General features: G+C 33.0%; 1 protein-coding gene across 5 annotated transcripts in view; it reads right to left on the reverse strand.

Moving 5' to 3' along the window:
- Positions 1-21,631, reverse strand: part of LOC134273102 (nuclear hormone receptor HR96-like) — a 100,792-nt gene that overhangs the window by 12,462 nt on the left and 66,699 nt on the right. For 4 of the 5 annotated variants that reach the window (XM_062755282.1, XM_062755283.1, XM_062755284.1 and 1 more), the window contains one exon: positions 1,793-1,966. In XM_062755282.1, the coding sequence (XP_062611266.1) occupies positions 1,793-1,966 (174 nt within the window). Of the gene's footprint in view, positions 1-1,792; positions 1,967-11,320; positions 12,717-21,631 lie in introns of those variants that run through there. The other variant, XM_062755280.1, reaches the window with a different exon arrangement.

Below are 21,631 nucleotides of genomic sequence, written 5' to 3' on the forward strand. Positions count from 1 at the left end.
GCATTATACAAACAAACACACATACACATAACTGCAATAACATAAATAAACAAGAGGCCCAGGGGCCACATCGCTCACCTGAGCAACTAGCTTGGTAAAAGCAAAAATTAGTTCAGTATTGAAAAGTTTAAATATACATGTACACTACGACTTATGAAAGTGGGTTCGAGGGACGAGGGGGGGGGGGTGTTGAACAAACTTAAATCTACACTTCCTAAAAATGATTTTGAATTAATATGACACATAAAGGCTTTTTTGTTTATTGTTATGATCCACTTTAATGATGCTTTTAAATCAATGATCAATCATGACTTTGTGAAGAATTGTAATGATTTTTCCCATGTATTCGTATGTAAAACTCTGATACCCCATTTTGCCCCACTCTACCACCAGGGGTCATGATTTGAACAAACTTGAATTTACACTACCTGAGGATGCTTCCATATAACTATGACCAATCACAACTTTGCTGTTAAGAAGATTTTAAAAGATTTTTTCTATGTAATCCTACTTTGATCACACATAATGTCCCCACCCTTGTCCCAGGGCTCATAATTTGAACAAACTTGTATCTTCACTACCAGAGGATGCTTCCATATAACTATGACCAATGACGGCTCTGCTGTCTTTGGGAAAAAGATTATTAAAGATTTTTCCTATGTATTTCTATGTTAAATTTTAATACCCCATTGCAGCTCCAACCTACCACCAGGGGTAATGATTTGAACAAACTTGAATCTTCACTACCAGAGGATGCTTCAACATGAGTTTCATCTTTCCTGCCCCAGTGGTTCTTGAGAAGAAGATTTTTAAAGATTTTTCGCATGTATTCCTATGTTAAAATTTGATACCCCATTGTGGCCCCACCCTACCAACGTGGGGTCATGATTTGAACAAACTTGAATCTACACTACCAGAGGATGCTTCAACATGAGCTTCATCTTTCCTGCCCCAGTGGTTCTTGAGAAGAATATTTTTAAAGATTTTTCCATTGTTTTCCAAAGTTAAAATTTGATACCACATTGTGGCCACAACCTACCACCAGGGGTAATGATTTGAACAAACTTGAATCTTCACTACCAGAGGATGCTTCAACATGAGTTTCATCTTTCCTGCCCCAGTGGTTCTTGAGAAGAATATTTTTAAAGATTTTTACCATGTATTCCTATGTTAAACTTTGATACCCTATTGTGCCCCACCCTACCCACGGGGTTCATGATTTGAACAAACTTGAATCTTCAATACCAGAGGAAGCTTCCCAAAAGTTTCATATTTCCTGGCCCACTGGTTCTTGAGAAGAAGATTTTTAATAGATACCATTAATTTATCACTAATTCATAATCATCTCCCCTTGGGAGAGGGCATGGCCCTTCATTTGAATCCTCTTTTATACCCAAGGATACTTTGTGGCAAGTTTGGTTGAAACTGGCCAAGTGGTTCTTGAGAAGAAGATGAAAATGTGAAAAGTTTACGACAACGACGACGACAGACAATGGACAAATTTTGATCAGAACAGCTCACTTGAGCCTTCGGCTCAGGTGAGCTAACAAAGGCAATGCAAGATAACTAGCATGAACACGGGTTGCCAATGAAGCAGTCAGGTGTAACAAATGCAGAGTATACCCTGGTGCTGATATTAGATAGTATAATCCAGTATGGCATATGCCTCTTTATGAGTCGTGTTCATCAAGTGAGAAGATAAAACATTTTATATCAAACATTTAACAGATATTCATTAATTATTTCATCTGCCTAATGGCAAAGGATCATCAGAACACATATGAAGGGTTACCTTTGTTTTTAAGGCATTTCTCCTGAAGAAAGCCTTACAGGATTCACAGGTAATGGCATCGAAGTTGTAGCCCAGCGCCTTATCCCCACACACCCCACAGACGAGCAGGGTGCCATCTTTAGGTTTGGGTCGCCTCTTCTGTTCTCTCTTGGAAGCTGCGTCCCTTCCATAGTACTGTATTAAAATAACAGGATAACAATTAAAAAATAGACAAAGAACTCTGATGAAGAAAATTTAATGACTGCAAGGAGAGCATACTTAATAGATATATAAACTAAATGGCCATCAGAATGCAAGTGCCATGGTTCGAAATGGCAAATTTTAAGACAATAATCTCCACCCCACTAATTCATAGAGTGGTGAATTCATATGAAAAATTACATGTATCTACACTTGATCATTTCCTATCAATTAGCATAACTTAAAATAATATATAAAACAAATGAATGAGAATCAATATGAAGACTGTAAGCTATGATTAAACCAATTGGATATAAGACAAATACTGTAAAAAGAGTAGTGTATATATTTCATCAGCGGTACGTTAAGCAGTATGTTCTTAAGGTCACACTAACACCTGCAGCACGTCCATTACAAGCCACAGGTAAGTGTGTAATCTCTTACTGGGACAAGGATTACGCAATACCTTGGAGGCAAATAGGGGGAATATGATGATTATTTGGCAAAGTAAAATTACCATTTTTTATTGAAGTCATACCAAATTATTGGAGTCTACATATCAACATTTTTAAAAAGAATGTTAACAAATAACAAATTCACAGACATATCAGTATTTTACCAGTATAGAGCTAAGAAGAACTGAGTGCCACTTTTTTAATGTTCAATGAGCACCCTTGCTCCTGAGTAAAAATGCTTACTATTCAAGATAGTTACATTTTTTTGACATTCAAAATGCACACACAAAATATTTGCTTTCACTAAAGAGTTGAAAATTAATTAGGACATTGATCTAATATTAGGATTTTCCATGCACTTCTGAGGGGAGTAATTATTGTGGTGAGGTAAAATCTTCAGTCCGTTGCTTATGTCATACACTTCTCCATTCCTACAACAACCTTAAATTTCAGCACAGTGAAACCGTCATCAGCTAAGGTTAATTTTTATGTACACGTTTTATATGATAATAATATTTGCCCTGAGTGGGTACAGGACAGGGGTCAGATTTACAAAGTCAGCCATTATCTACTGAAAGTTTACAAAGGCTATAAGTACATTATCTGTACTGTATAGTTCTAATATTATGGCCAGGACAAGTAAGACACAATGACGCAATAATGAAAGGCAAAAATGAATTGCTTAGCTGGAGAATATTCAAGTAAATTAAAGATCAAGTGACCAGTTATGTGAAGTTAACCTTGAAATCTGAGCCTTATATTTAAAGTGGTTTAATTATTATTAATTTACATTGTATTCTCCTTTATTCGCTTGCCTTTTGTTTGTTTACTTTTTACCTTAATGGAATCTTCCACTGGAAGAATCTATTTGCTAATTAAAAGATGGGTTCTGCCCGGAGGGCGACTATCGGAGGCAAACTAGCGCCACCTAACGTCACCATTATCCAATCAGATTGCTTACTTTCTTGCTTTTAAATTCGTCCATGTGCCATCCAATCAAATTGCTTTAATCATCTATTTCAACCCATGTTTTGGCCAGTTAACCTCACTTTCTTAGAAATTCCTCCGAGGCAGAACCCACGTCACTTTATTTCATAATTCAAACTTAGTAAAATTTTTTTTTTTTTTTTTGGTTGTATGTGTGCGAATGCATACATGTTAACTCTCCCGATTTAGGCGGGAGTCTACCGCTTTTTCACTCCAGCTCCCGCCTACCGATTTAATTCAAATATCTACCGCTTTTTTACAAAAGCTGCGTCTAAAGTATTTTTCGTTCGCTTGGGTATCCATTTTTGAAGCCACCATCATAAAATCTCGCTAGATATCGCGTGATTTGACTCGGAATCATACAAACGCTTTTTTGTACATAGATTTCAAGCACGGATTTGACAACGACAACAACATAAGACTACCAGTGATTACATTGGTTACGATAAATTAATCAACATCTCTGCCATGAAAAAGGAGATACAGCTTTTAAGAATTAGATGAAAACATTTGACATCGTCTTTAAAAGCACAGAAGCTCACAACTTTATCAATAAAGTCAATAGAAATCACTCGATTGACCAAACTATGTGGCACATCTCTACTTTCGTTTTCGATCATCGCGGGAAATCTGATTTATATAACGAAAGATACAAACTTGTTTTAGATCTAGATTAAACCATGCCATCATTTGTTTTGTTTAAAAACTGAATGAACATTCAGAATTAATGTCTCTAGGCTATTTCAGCGAAGATCGCTCTTCAAAAGGCTAAGTAAAGCAGCCAATACAAGCAAAATGATGAGCATGCATGAAAAATATTTGAATTTGTACAATTTATGTCAAACTTAAGGTGTTTCTGTCTTCTTCTTTGCTGTTGATATTTAAGATTAATTAGTGTAGGTACCTGATTTCATTTAAGGCTTATAATATACATGTATATTACATGAAGATATCGATAATCCAAGCGTTAAACAACACGCGCACAATGCTACCGCTTTTCAGGTCTGAATCTCCCTCTTTTTCATCACAATAGGTTAACATGTATGGCGAATGTGTGTATGTGTTGGGTGTGTGCGTGATATCTATTATGATGTCTAGTTTAGTAGTATTAGTTTAGATTCTACCATGATTTGTAATTTCTCACAATGCTGAAAATTACCCATGAACTCGAATAATACTTTTATGTTTACTTTGTAACAATGCTGAATAAATCATGGTTTTGCCCAAACTGTGTCCTTTCTATATACAAGAGGAAATTAATATTTCTGATTATATGAACTACAGTACACAATTAAGATCTGATGTACATGTAAGTCTCTATGTTGAAAGATTATCTTATTTTTACATAGGAAAAGAAATCATGAATATCTAACATAAACAATTTTAAAGAAGGAGTATACGATCATGTGTGGGAATTATTGGTGTCTTTACTGTGAGTTCAGGTCTCCACAGAGAAAGGTTTAAATAACACAACAGGCTCTTGCCCAAATATTGATATTGCTCATAAAATTCCACATCTGGGCCGTGAAATGAAAATGTTGATAGGTATTGGATGTACATTTGTTTAGCTTGGTTAATGTTTTGTTCAATTTAATGCCTTTAAATGGAAGTTAATATATAGGTACACTGGTGAACTTAAATTAATCCTTTTTGCTAGGATTGCCAAGATTAAAACCAATACAAATCTCCCATTCTGTTAATCATCAAAAAGTTATTGGCCTTGAAAAGAAAATGCCTTGCATGTAAGCTTACAAAATGACCTGGTCAAAATATGATTATCTTCTTTTCTGATTTAAAGTGCATTATTACTCTATGTGCTTCATATTTAAGCGGCTTTGGCATGGACTTTGATGCGCTAATTCATGAATGCCGCTAAAAAAAACTATTTATAAATACGATACATGGTACTGTACAAACATACATAGCATTAATTCATGATTATACACCAACATCTCCATACCCAGTGACTGTGCTAAATTTTGAATACCCCAGTTAAGTACACTTACAGTATTTAATGCATCCAAATTTACACAGAAACATTAAATAGATACCAGGTAATATATCAAAACCTGGAATTGAGAAAACAACAATATATCCTCCGGAGCTATCAGAGCATCACCCACATGTACATGCACTCATAATACTAATAAACCATGAAACGACTCACTTATAGAACACCAATGGCTGCGGGTTACCCTAATTTTATTGTTAACGAGTAACCAACTAATTAAAACACACCAAGATAACCTTTAAAACATCTCTGATAAAGTGTCCTTTTCATTAGGTTCACCTCAACTGCACCCAATGCTTCCAGATCTAAGGGGTAACTTTATGACATTTAAAGAGGTTAATGATAAGACTTGAATGACCAGTACAGGCTCATTACAGAAATAGGTGAGAATATTGGTTACACGCTTGTCTGTCTGTTTGCAATCTGACTGTGCTCCAAGGTCTTAATTAAAGCAAATGTGTGTGAATCCAAAATATTGTTTTTTTTTCTTCAAATCTTTCATTTCTGGACATTAATTTGCATATCATTAATGGCCTGGATACTGTATAATCAAGCAAGATTAAAACATTTTCTCTAAGTTTCCAGTATCTTTCTTTGTAATATGCATAACAGTTTATTAAATATAATGTCATTAACAGAAGAAGTTCAGTAAGGAATCATGCATATAAAAGATTTATTATTTCATAATAGATTAAGAGGGTGTCCTTCAGAGAGATTAAAGGCTTATATGTTATATGCAGTGTAGTAGTTTGGGCTACTTTGGACTGTGGATATCAGCCTGGCTGGCTTAGTGGTAGAGCACCTGTCTAGTGATTCATGGAGCCTGGGTTTGACTCCTGGTCTGGTACAACATATTAGTAACATGTGGTGCTGTGTCAGTGACCATTAGTCCTGGAAGTGCCCGGAGAAAAGACTAAGGAAAGCTTGGGTTGCTGTCTTTTGTGGCACAGACCTTTAAGAAAGGAAGAATTTGGTGGTTAAGCCAGTTCAATAACTGGTGGTCAGATCGGTTAAGCACCTGATCTGGGATTCAGGGGGCCAGAATTCAAATCCTTGTCAAGTTCCTTGCATTTTCTCCTCTCCTGGACAACAGGAACAACTGTATTTGTTATGTATATACAGTTGAACTTCAGTATCTCAAACACACATATCTGGAATACTTACAATAACATGGATATGTCAAAGTAATTGAGAGATCCTAACCTCTCTTTATTCTAGTGTTTTCCCCTTGAATATCTCTCAAATCCCAATATATATCTTAAAAGTTCCGTCCCATCAAATTTGAGATAAAATTATTTTTTAAGATTTAGACCTATAGATCATCTATAGATGATATGTGCCAAATTCGTTGATATTGGTTCTACAATTCCAGAGAAGAAAATGATTTTTTTTTAATATGACAATGAACAAATTAATTAAAGAGCAATATATAGGTCAACTAATTTTCTCTGGTGATAAAAATAATAATAATAATAATATATTCTCTTAATAAGGTTTCATACATCTCTAAAATTTACAAAAATCAAGAGTAGGGTTTACTTGGACAAACTATGGGCCTCAAAGTGGCCCCCTGAAATCCCCCCTCCCATAAATTCCTTGATGTGCATATCCTTTAAGATTGGCGAACAATTGTATATCTTGAATGATGACATTTGGAGTCTTTAACCCCTCTGCAAATGTAATTTGTGTGGCAATCACTAAATTGAACTTTGCAAGTTATTTTCACAAATGAAAATATCTAGTGTAATCAGCAGATATCTTTGTTTATTAACGAGTTCAGATATTTTTAATCTTAAATTTATATATAAGATAAAGAACAATGTATTTATGAGAGTGAAAAGCATTTCACAACTTTTCACCTGTCGTATGTAACAAAGGTACCATGATAGTACGTAACAAAGGTACCATGATATAGCTTAGATAGTGAATCCACTTATTAATAACACAGATATACGTGTAGCCTGCAGTTATTGTGTCTGAATATAGATATATATACATGTATACTTATATAGTTCATATACTCCAAGGAATGGGAATGCGTTATTAAAATGATATAGAATATATCTGTATTACTGGGCATTTACTGTCATCTTGACCCAATTTTTAAATGTTATGGTTGACATACAACCTCGGTTTTTGTTGTTTCAAACTTGCTTTAGGCATTTTCGTGATTTTAAATTTAAATATGCAAATTGAATAAAGACGCATGGAAAATGATATCAATGATGGGATCTATTAAAACTGAAATAGAATGTTTAAAATATAAGTACGTATAGAAGCGTGTGTGAATGTTTTGTATGGATTCTGACGTTGACGTTTTTCAAGCATGAATATAAACAGGGTATTGTTTACGTACACGCAAATCCATATACATTCAGCACGAGTTAAATATATGTTACATCATTACTTACATTCATATCCTGTCAATACATTACTGATTTTAATGCGCAATACTTGATAAGCACTTGACTCCAATATGATGTAGTATTCACCATAACTGGGTCATTATTAAGTGCCAAAATAAGCCTGAAGTTCATCAGTTTTAATGTATATACCCTCTTTCTGCTTCATATGTGTTGAAGAGACTAAATTTTTTATTATGCTTTTATCATTATAAAAATTCATGGAGGGAAGTTTAAGACTGTGATCTATAAAGCATGGCAGGGGAGAAAAGAAGAGCTTATCTTTTAATTGTCACTTATTTCTGTGCTAACATATTACATGCATTCAAAAGTAGTTACAACGGAATCTGACAATTCTGTACATAGCACGTTCTCAGTGGAGAGCTGCAGGCAAGGAAAGCTAGAAATCTATTAGAACGTTGTCTTATTTTTAATTGCCTTAAAAACTTTGTCTTATTTTCGGTTTGCCTTAGAAATGTTGTCTTTTTGGGGGTTTACCTTAAAAACATTTGTCTTGGGGGGTGGCCTTTAAAACTGTCTTATTTTTTTTAATTTGCATTAGAATATGTCTTAATTTTGGTTTGCCACTGAAACTTTGTCTTAAGTTTATTGGTTTGCTTTAGAAACTTCAGGTTTGGTCTTATTTTTGATTTTTTTTTTGAGAAACTTTGCTTTATTTTTGATTTGCCTTTGAGACTTAAAAATTGTCTCATTTTTGATTTGCCCAACTAATGCATAAACCATACCACATTAAAAACCTGATTAATTTGTTTGTATCACTCATATTTCTACAGGAATTTCTATTGTACATTGTATGAACTGTCATCTTACCAATATCACAGCATGCATGCTGTATGATTAAATTTCCTTTGATATATTTTTGTACAATATATTAATGTGGTTTTTTAACATCTCACATTATAGCTATATATAATCAAAGTCCACCTCTTTTTGTATAATTTTAAATTAATGTCAAGTACATATAAATTTAAATCAATTAAAAAGAGTAGTTATAATAAATGATTTAATCTACAAATATTTTCTGTTAAAAATATTCTGAGTTGTGAAAAAAAAATTATATTAGAAATCTGTTTCTAATGTATCAATATTTACAAATGTATAACTCAGTGTGTGGATAGCATTCTTTATAATCTTAGAGATATTATAAATTTTTGATTTAGTTAAATGTTATTTTAAAATAGAGTAGACATACTTTTTGCCATTAGGGGTCAAACTAAAAATATGACGATAAACTTTTATGACAACTGATTTTTAAGGCAATATTATAAATGGATCTTATTTTTTTATAGTAATCTACACAAAATATAACTTGGGCAGCTTTAATAGCTTGAAGTTAACGCAATTTCTATAGAACATGAATGTAAACAGAATTTTTTTTAAAGATATTACTTTTTTTGAAACGGTATGGACACCCAGAAAACAAACAAGCATTAAATGCATGTGGATCTCTGCTCTTAATCGTTTGTAAAAATCGGAAATCATTTAAAATCAGCAAATCGGGGATTTTTTTTGTCCCTCCCCTCCTATCCAAACATGTCCAAAGATTGTGCAAATTTTCCCATGAAAATACTCATTCACAGATTGAGATTATGATGCATACATGATCAAAACAATTACTCATTATAAGGAAACATTGACGAAGATAAACCATATGTCTTTATTGTTTATTTCATGAAAAAAGAAATCACTTTAACTTATTGATAATTAAACTTTCATGCAGGTACTTTTAGTTGATATATTACTCTAATATGTATAAAATACTGAATGAATTGTATTTTTTAGGGCCAACAGCTCCTAGAAGTGTTTGTTTGGGGGGTTTTGGTAGATAAGCAATGTCTGGTCCTATCTCCCTAACAGCATAAACATGTTTTAAATAAATCAATAATTACAAACCACTACTGACATTTTTTTGCTATCTTGAAAAGCTTGTTGTCTCCAAATTATCATTTCAAAGAGATTTTTGATGAAGGCACTGACAACGTGTCATTTGACTTTCACTCTCTACAATTATTGAGATTAATAACGGAATACCAGTCAATAAATATAGAGCTTCGATATGACGAAAGGTTAATTAAGCCAACAGGTATACGACTGGATGAATCCTTTCATTGTGGGGGAAAATGCTCCACAATTTATTCTTCAAGACACAAACACGGTTTGATATGGTAATACAGTATCAAAAAAATTTTAAGATCCAGTAATTCACCCCCCCCCCCCCCCAATAAAACAAATTAAAACAGGGACAGCTTGACTTGACAAATCTGGAAATATTAAAAACAATAGTTACATATACTCACTTCCGAAATGACCCAGTTTAATATTTCAATGTGCTTTATACTGCACAAACACCAGATAATGAAAAATCAATATTCTAAATAAAAATATGTCTTGGTGTATGAGGTTTACTTCAATAAGCAGTTTGAAGGTGTGTATAAACAGTGTAAAAACCAAGTAACAGTGCACATATTGTTCATGTTTGTTTACAGATCAACTTGCATGAGCCTGCATGTAAACATGAATCAATGACAAGTACTAAACAAGAGAAGTTAAAGGTGAACAATGGTAGTTGTTTACAGTAAAAAATCTGGAGAGGAAACTTATTTATAAGTACTTATTACTTGACATCAACATTAAGATAATGCAATTCAGATAAATAAGGATGTCCAGTCTATTTATCAGATTTTATAGACACATAGTATCCCCCCTCCTAAATGAATTTGGAGTTGAAAAAAAAAATCAAAAAAAAAAAATAAGTACAAGGAGGTTACACTTAAATTTTAATCTTTTTTTCTAATACTTTGAAAAGAAATACCCCTTAAGAGAAAAATAGCTAAATATTCTTGAAACAAGTGAAAAAATATATATTTTTTTCTCTTTTTAAAATGTTTGTATTTAAATTTTAATATTTTCATAGGGAGTTTTAAAAACTGAAAGTATACAAATATCTTCAAAAAATTCCATTATCATGAAAAATATGGAGGTAAAACTAACAAATGATTAATCAGTTTTTTAATTTAATGTTTACATTGGTCTTCATTTATTTGTATATTCAATATTTCTTCTGGGCATTTTGAAAATTGCAGAAACTTCTCTTTTAAAATATTGCAAAACCAAAGAGGGAAAAATAACAACTATTTAACAAGTTCTATTTTATTGACTATTTACCTAATTTATAAACTTAAGATTCTATAAGTTTGGGGCAATGATTACAGGAATCCCCTCATCTTTCTAAATTTTAATCGGTTATCATTACAAGACAGATGCACCTCAAATAACACACTGAATTACCAATCCACTTAAAAAAAAACTAGCTACCTCGTCCTCCCCTCTGAATCCAATAAAGATAATTATGTTGGAGACACAATGGTAGAACTGTTATGTAATAAGAGAATATTATCTCCATCGTGCCCTACAATATATAGAGATTTCTAAGTGACCTATTTTAGGAGAAAAATGACCTGATATAACCCACCTCAGATGAATCACAGTCCATGTAGGTATCCCCCGTGGTGGACACTTGCATGGGTTCGCTGGTGTCCATACTCTCCCTCTGCTGCTGGCCGGGGTGCTGGTGGGGAGGGGAGATCATCGGGGTGCTACTGACCACGGGCGGAAAAACCCCTTGATGAACAGTACTCACTGGATGGGGATTATATAGCCAATCTTGGAAATCGTCGTAAATGATGCTATTCATGATTCCTTTTTTTCTATATATAAAACTACTACTTGCATCACATAAGTTGGAAGCAAAGTAAAACTACAGGTTTAAGTCCCTTGAGTGAAGAGATTTTTTTTGGTTTCTAATCCTTGAGCTGATGAAATATTTCCCAGACGAAGCACTTTCAACTGAATTACACAAATAACAACACCGAAACGATTAGATCATTGAACAACACTACATATGCTACTGGCACACTCTTACACTGGTACAGTCACTGCATTCTTAGGATCTATGATCCAACGTGTGTCATAAACACTTAAGTGTCAAATACGAGGTGGGAAGATCTAAAACCATTTATTAATATCTTTCCCTCTTCAAGCCATTTACTTCAAATCTCCCGAGTTTCAAATAAATTATGCACATTCCATATCAGGTAGAGAATATTTATCTACTGTTGAAACAGCCAAGAATATGACCTCCTGTCCAATACCAGTGAAATATTGACCCACTCGGGTATGTTTACAGTAATATATACATGGCACAATCAGATTCCAGCGTGTGTACGTAAAGTTAATTGTACAACACAATGTCAGTGGTATGTAATATTCCACGGAAAACTCTTGATATGTAATATCCTGTCTTGCTGGGTAAAACTAAGTCAGTTCACTGCGCTGTACTGGTAATATGGTGTCAGATGTTCAAATTTCAACTCGTCTGGTTATCTGTGCCCCGCTTACACAGGCCCACTATCTATATGTAATCCCGAACAAGGTCATATGAGGCCAACGGGAAACGCCACTGTCTCTATCACCCAACCAGCACAGCAATTAAAAGAGCCATCAATATTTGGGTGATTATTTAAATCCACAAATATGCTTCGACAACCACCAATGTTTATTCCACTCAAATGGCTTTTAAAATGCTGATCAACTCCTCGCAAACGTAATAGTTAAGAGAACAAAAATCTACAGAAAAACAGCACAGCACACTCTTCCAAAATATTTCTAATAAGAAAACAAAAGACGTCTGTACGGCTAAGTCCCTGCTCGATTTCAATCAAAAAACAGAACAGTGTGTTAAATTAGTCCAGGCTTTAACAGTTCACTGAGCACATACAGTTAAGTCAGGTAAGAAGATATGGGAGTATGTATAAAATCACGGTTAGGAAACAAATAAGTTTCCAACTGGTAAACCTTCTCTAAGAACACGTGTTCTCTTCACGTCATCAGAAAGCAATTTTAAAACATTCCATAACCCTGCTCTTTTCATATTACAGTGACATAATTTCCAGCTCTATAGCCCTACTGTACATGAATGGAAAGTCGATAGACAATAGAAAATTGATTTTTTTTCTCTCTACCAATTCTTTTTAAAAAAAAGCAACCTACTTTGTATTTTCTCCCAGGAAATTTGTTTAATTCAGCGGTGTAATTTCACGTAACCAAATGTATTTTTAACTTTAAGAAGTCAGGTTTGATGCCATAACTTGTATTTTTTTAATCGTATGTCATAATCAAGCTTTTAAGTTGAGAAGTGGATGAGGCTCTTGTCATCTAAAGAGAAATTTATAGGGTTACTCTATCATAGCTTGTCTTCGCAAGCTGCTCCTTGTAAATTTCATGGTTAAAATCTCATTAATAAAACCTTAATTTATAGTAAATTAACAACACTTTATGCATGCTCAAATGCTTTTATTTTTAATGAATATATTTATTCCATTTGACATTTTGCTTCGTTAGAGAAAAAAGATCTTCCTTTAAAAATTTATTATAATTTATTCTATGCAGAGTTCTAATTTCTTCTCAATATTTTATTTCAAATTCGATGCATTTTTTTGAAAATATTTTCCTGCAATGATGTTTCTTAATTGTTTAACTGCATTCACAACTATCCTCCCTTCCACCCCTTATATGCTAGTATATCAATTCTATTAATGTGTTTTAATGATACATTCTTTTTAATGAGCAGTTTTATAGTTAAACCAACAAAAACTTCTACATAGTTTACATTTAGATCCATGCATGCACCTCTTAAAATTTCAATAACACTAGACACACACTCTTGAATGTCATCTGATATACATTTACTAGATTTTCATAATTAAGTGTCGAAACAGTGCAATACTTTCATAAAAGATTTTGTAAAGTAGAGATAAACTTATTTTTATTTCCATTATGCTCTCTGCAAAAACCTAATCACCATAATTATGCACGTTATATTTGACATTAATGCATGGAATTGTGGTATCGAATGAATTCTGGGAAGGTTTCACACGAAAAATTATCCTCATGAATGTTAAGATTTTAGTTCAAATTTCCTCTGTATTCTTATACATTAGTCTATTGAATTCACTTCCTAGCTAGCAGTGACGCTTGCTGTGCTTCAAATTACATCTGAAACTAAATGCATTTTTCTAGAAAAGTACATGATATTTTCAATATACTTTAGTTTATTTCTTTTTGCCCTGTATTCAAGTTTATTAATATAACTTCTGATCAATATGTTACATAAAGGCTAATTTCGATTTAACTTTACGTAGAAATTCACACACTAAAAACATGAAAAATTGAATTAACTTTGCCAGAGTTGTTGCCCTTGACTATTTCATCTGTCTACAGTACAAAATCTGGACTTTTGATTTAATTAGTATATATGTTGCCAATCATGATATAATGCAGAAGAAAATCAGAATATATTCAACTAATAAATGTTATTCTTTTCAAATTTAAAATTCCTTACATAAAAAAATTGTATAGATCTGCAACTGTAAATGAGCTATTTATATAGCACATATATAAAATACCTATTGGATAAAAAAAAAAAACTAAAAGGAGAACCTATGGACTTACCAATCGTCTTTAGACAGAGGTTATTTAAACATATGAAAAAGAAAGAGAGATTATATAGAAAATTCTATTTTAAAAAGGTTATAATTATTTAAGGAATGACTCTAATTCTTGGCCAAATTATCGAGTATAATATGGTTTGGGTCAGTTTACGCTTTATAATCCGCGAAGCGGATTATAAAAAAGCGTAAACATACTCAATAATCTGGCCAAGAATTAGAGTCATTCCTTATAATTTAATTTTAAAATAATTATTCAACTGGGGATGTAAAATTGTGTTGTTTTTATGAGTTCAAATTTACCGCGCAATAATACAACCGTAGTAACGGAAGTGATGGGAAGCGAGGGGAGGTAAAAACTGATACACAGATCTAGCAGCCATGATGCTTGTTTACATGAGGTAAGATCGAATAACTGTTTGAAGTTAAAGGTACATTCATTAAATCTGGAATTTTCCATGAATCCCAAGGACTGGAAATGAGGGGATTGATGGATACAGATGATTCAGCTGGTTGTCAAGGGGGTGTGTCCCCATACCAAACCAGATTATACAAAATGTTATGCGTTCCTTTTTGGAAATCAACCAATGAGAGGCAAGAATACAAGCAAAATTAAATTATAATAACATATTGGAAAAAAATGTTATTTGCCATGATCAGGTGTTGACCTATAAATTTTGATGTAATTTCATTGACCTAATATTTGAGGAATTTTTTGGATCTCTATTTAGAGGAATATCATGCATGGCAAGTTGGTATCTCCCGGATAAAGGCATTACAATTTTAGATTAAATGCACCTGCACACACTAGAAAAATCTGATAAAGTGAAAAAAGATGTTAATTCGTTACTTTATCAAAAAGAATCTCTTGGCTGCTGCAGCAAATTGTATCACACCAAATGAATTTTTTTCCTCTACTGAAATTGATCAATGTGTTTAAAAGCTAAACCCCAAAAAGAAAAAAAAAATGTTTGTAAAAAATGTTCTGTTCATCATTTCTCAATTCTATCACAGCTTCTTCAAGTTAAATCATTATAAAGGAACTCAAATGTTGCAGCTAGAAAGGTTAAAAAATAAGACATATTTTCAAAAGTGAAATGGTGATTTTATTAATTAGGCACCTATTGTATGCATGTTTAGGTGTCACAGAAATGTACACTAGCAAAGTTAATCCTATATTGCCAAAAACTTGGTCTAAGGAATAGGGCCTGGAGAGACATGAGATTCTTAGAGCAGTGCAGAATTCTTATTTCATTGAAAGATGATAGGTGTGTACTTTCAGGGTTCTGATCATACATATTCATGAGAAATGCAAAATTACTGAATATTCTTTGGCAATGTGTCCTTTTTAATGCAAATTATGTCTTACACACTTGACAAGAATTCAAATAGTCATAATCAAGCAGAATTTGTGAATTATATTTGCATTTACACTTTTTATGTTATGAAGCTATGTACCTTTACATCTTAAATAAATCAAAATTAATACGAATTATACAGACATGTAGTTGGATATCTACAATGAACAGCACTATAAGGATACCACGCAATATGTACATAGGCGCTGTGCATGCATTGTGCAATTCCTTTCAAATATGAATGTTAGAAATAATCTTTGCCTATATATATATCTTCTACTTTGCGAGACTACACTTAAAATTCATCTGAGGAATAGACTAGGCCGGGCTACCCTTCCAAGCATTTCAAGCTGAATCTTCTGATGACATATATCATATTTCAGTATTTTATCTATCTCCTAGACAGTTATCACCAGGCCATGTTGGGTTGCAAGGATAACTGATTGTCTCCTTAGGTGTAGAAATGGCACTGGCCTATTGGCCATGTGAATAAAATAGGAGAGAAAGGATATTAATCTAAGAATCTAATTATCTGATAAACCCCTGAATCCTTTCTGTGGCATCAAACTCCTTCCTGTTATTTTGATGGATCCTCTATCGGGGTCCTTAACTTGTAACTGGGGCCAAATATGATTTAACAAATTCTAAACTACAACATTAGAGAGAGCCATTAAATTAAAATCTCCTTTGGTAAAGACAGTCTTAAAATGATGACAAAATATCCCTGCCTTTTTTCACCATTTTTTATTCTGGATTATATACCATTGAAAAAGGGAATGTTTTCCAGTTGCACAAACTTTCTTCATGGCATTAATTTGTTTTAATATAATAAAGTGGTTCTATATTGATTAACGATGTGAAAAGGACAATTCAAATTGATCAACTTCATTAGATGCTAACTTAGGAAAAAAAATATATATATGTTCAAATCTTTTTATGCATGCTTATTTCACCATGGCATCTGATCCTACTGACCTCTGATGTTTTAGAGCTCTGTGTTGCTCTGCTCCCAATATCAATTGACTTTTGAGCTAGATTACTGTTTACTATCCCCATAGTTCATATATATATATTTTATAGAGGCATATGTGTAACAACATTTCATTTGGTAATATTTTGAATTTTAAATACTGAGGTTAAGTATATTCTTTTCAGGAACCAGGAGTCATAGATATACGGTATTTGAATGATCTCTCTTTCATCTTGGGAATTCTTCCACCAACAAACTAAAAGAGTCCGATAAAAGAAAATATTTTGAGGTAGTTAAAAATTGAGCTTTATAGATCTGCCTTCACCCTCCTATGACGGAGTTAATCAAAAAGACTACGCCGCCAACGTCTTGGTGCCGAGATTCACTTCAGACGCATCTTATCCAATTGAGTAAATGCAGGTTTTCCTGTTGTGTTTGTTCTGCCTTGTTATTTCTAAAGTAGATCAAGGCTAAAAAAAACTTTTGTATTCTTTTTGTTCTCAGCAGAGCCTGTCATTTCAATTCTCCTAATAACATTTCAAAGAAGAGCGCATCACGCTGCCCCAAACTATCTTTTCGACTAGAATAAAAATTCCGAAACCAGTTGTTTGATATGGTAGTAAAAGACAATTACAGGGGGGACCATGCTAGATACATAAAACAAAAGGATATTGACATCATTTTACAGCTTAAATGGTGAGCTCAAACCATTTGAATGAATGTGGAATAAAAATGAAAGCAAACCAGTGCAGTGAGTCAACAATTAATAAAAAAAAATTCTGCACCACTTCACTTTTTCTGCATAATTAACTTAAGTGTATAGACCAAGATGGCAAAGCCAATCTTGCAGTTCCTGTATTTAAGTTGCAACTAATGTAGTGGCTCTTTTTCTCTTGAAATAAAAAAGAGGCAGCTAAGTTTGTTTTTCTCAATAACGCATGACTGGTTCCCATTCATCTGTAATAGCGCTGCACCAGACAGCCTCTTTATTCAATTGGAATTCACCAGGCCTCTGTTCAGGCTCTCATCCATCCCTGCTTTATTGTCTCGATATATCTTTTTTCTGAACTTCAGTTTACTATCAAGGGATGAATTTACTTTGCATATTGTTAGATAAAATTTCAGCAAGTATTCCATTGGCCCTACCAAAATCAACAAATACATCTTGCTACTTGGTGCCCTAGGCTATGATGAATTGCATAAAGCTCACTCGTGGTTCCAGTTCAGCATGCTGCAAAAATTGCACCATTGATCTGTTTTTTTCACCCGACTTTTTTTTTTTTTTTTTTTTTTTTTTTTTTTTTTTACCAAGAGGCAATTCTATACATTGCCATTTCAAAGGGTTAAATCTCTTGATATCTGATAAAGCTACCTAAATACAAGAGCTGATATCTCAAATTTTTCCAATTTAAATGTAACAAAGACCTGCTGCTTTATACTGAATGTCAAAATTGAACTTAACTTACTTCAGCTTTTTTTGGGGTGAGCAAAAATTCTTTGAGTATTGCATAAGGATACGGATATTTAAATAACTAAATGTAAATCTTATTTCATATTACTAAATAAAAATCTTATTGCAAATACATGTATGTGAGAAAAGGAATTTTTATTCAGTCCCACATTTCTACATTGGAGTTGAACAGATATTGATAGCATTTTTATCCATATTACTAATGTGCAAGTTGTTGAATCAAAGAAAACTAAAGGCCTGAATAATTCAGTTGTAATTTAGACCCCATTGATTAATTTTCAAACTTGCTGAACTTCTGCTTGTCCAGCATGACTGCTTTTCATATATTTATCACAAGTAAATGAACAAATAATCTTTGAAAAAAAATATATATGTAAATTTTAAATTAATAGTCTGGTCATGCACCTCTTTGTGTAAAGTGTATCCCCCCCCCCCCACTTATAATCATAACTACTGTGAAATATTTATCCACTCCACTTTTAATGTTTCTGAGTAGAAACAGACTCAAACAGAAACCCTAAGTTTATTTTCAATTCTGGAGGTGGGCTTTACAGGCCGTAAAGGCCTTCATTGTAGTTACACCTGATGAAATTGAGCATCCATTCAATACAACCCTGACCTTTCAGTCTTCAATAGTACATGTACATGGACTGATGATACAGGTAAAAGTTGATGCTGCATCTTAGATAATTTGAATAACATCTCAACCTTACTTTAAATTTTTTAAAGCAATTTGGTATGTTTCATGTAATACAATATATCCATTTTCCCCTGTTTTAGGAGTGTTTGAACTTTCTATGCCTGCTGGTGTATATATTTCTAATATGATTCCTGAACATGCAAGAACTTTCTAAGCTGATGTCATCTCATGCCTTGACCCATTTACTTTTTCAGAAAAAAGTTGTCTGTCAGTATTCCTTTCCTTTCGTCATAGAATGCTATATATCTTCTGATTCTTAGGGATAATTTATGAACTAGCTATATAATAAAAAATTCTTTATGAATATTTTAAAAGTACAAAACGATTGTTAGTAAAAAACGATTGTTAGAAAAAGTGCTGTAAGCGAAGTTTCAGGAATGCGCCACACAATTTAGAATCATTACAAGAGAGTATACTTAATTACAGGAACTGCAGTTTGAAATGTAACTTATTACCAAAAACTCTTCTGAATGATTGAAAAAAATCAATTTAGATTCAGTAATGTTCTCTTCAAGTTAAAGCATCAGGTTGCCTGGCGATTACACTTATTATAAATGCTAGGATGTTGTGTATGTTATTTTTGACTTCAGGAATGCTTTTTTTCTGTGTGTGCCAATCCTAATGAATTGTACTTTGCTATAGAAGTGCAATAACTCTTACATGTTTATCATCAAGGCTTTAAAATACTTTCATGCAATTTGATAAAATATTAAACCATTATGAATGCTGAAACTTTTCCAGCAATTTTCTTAATTTATGACAGCAAAATTTCAATCATTTTTAGCCAATAAAATTCACTTTATATTTACAATTTTATATTACAGCATTTCAAGCAATTGAGTATAAAAAATAAAGAGGCCCATGGGCCTTAATTGTCTGACAGGGGCCATGAAATTCACATTTGTTGTACCCCTTTATTCATTGATGGTATATGTCAAATTGGTTAAAATTAGTTAAGGGTTCAAAAGAAGAAGCTGAAAATGTTCAAAAGTTTACAACTGGCGAATAAAGATGGCCAAAGACAGACTAAGCGTGTGACCTAAAAATAAGGAGCCCATGAGCCACAAAACTCACCTGAGTAACTTCTTTAGCAGATTCTTTTCTATATGTATTATTATGTTCTAATTTTTAAAACATATTGTGGCCCAATTTACCCTAGTGATTCCAGAGAAAAAGATGAAATTGTAAGATGTTTAGGACAATGCAAGCTAGTCCAATAACAAATTTTGATACTTTTAGTTTCCAGCAAAATGATCAAATACATGTCTTGTTTCCATCTACATAGATAAGATTTCTTTGACTCTGTAAATTTAAGTGATACAGTAAAACATGCTTATATTCGTGAACATACTTATAATGACATTACGTTTACAGCAGAGTGATTTTTCATTCCTCTCCACTTTTAAAATATATTGTAAACTTTGTAGATATAATGAATTATGCTTGTAACGAAGCAAAATCATCCACCACTAGTGCTTCGTTATAAACATGTTTTACTGTTAACAGAGTTTATTTATGATAACTGATATTTTTAATTGAATATAGATAGGTGGCAATATATGTCTGTCTTTCAACAGTACTGCAAAGTAAAGATGACAGTTTAGATATATTTCCATGTCAAGTGAACCAGATTCATTGGTAGCCAATCAGATAACTTTAATCAAGTTTCTCTTGCAGTGGATGATGGGAATAAGGATCTGGACGTTCAGCAGCAAAGCTGTGTAAATTACCACATGGAGACATCTCATTTTGTAGGACCAAGCCAAGTCAGCAATCAATAGGGTAACAACTGGATAGGGACCGTAGTAAATCACGGCTCTATCTGTTAGAATCCTTCCACATGTCAGAAGCCAGCGAGATTAATCCTATCATACAGAGTCTACAGTCCAGCAATTCTCAGAACCCATTCTGATAATACAGTTTTTGTACAACAACAATTACTCAATAAAAAGACATTTTTTTCAATAAGGTCAAAAGACTTTTTGCAGGGTTTTCTCTTTCATTAGGATAGAATTTATTTCTTTCTCGTGCAGTTGTGTTTATTGTGATCATCAGAGAAAATTATATTAATCGAAGAAACGCTGGGTCCCAGGAATTACATGGTACATGTAAATAAACATACATGTACATCCAAACATAATACATAAACACTGACAAAATAAAAATTTCCTTTGCTCAAAGTCCATGTTTATTAAGTTAAAGGTTTTCAAGTAGATGTTTTGAAATCTTTATCGTGTACTGACAGACAGACAGAGATAGAAACTAAAGAAAAAGAGATCTGTATTAAATAAGCAGTCATAAATACATGCATTTGATCTAAAATGCTGTGTGACTGAACATTATATTGTTATCCTGTACAAAATGTTGCTGGCAAGGATAGGTACCTACCCTAAACTTATATGTCTTATGCTGCCTCACCTAAGGGCAAAATATGTACTATACAAGCCTTATATCAATTAAGGGTATAATTATATATAACAAAATTACATTGTCTTAGGCATACACTGGTACAGTCAAACATATTGCATATATTAATAAATTTCCAGGGCTTTCTTTTGTCCAAAATATGCATTTGAAATTGAAAAAGGAAAATAACTAGATGAGATCTCGTTGCGAGCAATGAGTAGGTCACACGTTCGATTTTTGATAAGGTTCTAAAACAACTTTAAATGAAAAAAGTGTTAAGATCAATTATTCAAAATACGTGAGAACACATTTAAGAGTGAAATCTATCAATTTCAAACAACTTCCGGTCTTTATAATTCACTTCCGGTGTGA

Source organism: Saccostrea cucullata, unplaced genomic scaffold (genome assembly GCF_032062105.1).
Source record: "Saccostrea cucullata isolate Sc308-1 unplaced genomic scaffold, CSIRO_AGI_Scuc_v1 ctg994, whole genome shotgun sequence".
NCBI lineage: Eukaryota > Metazoa > Mollusca > Bivalvia > Ostreida > Ostreidae > Saccostrea > Saccostrea cuccullata.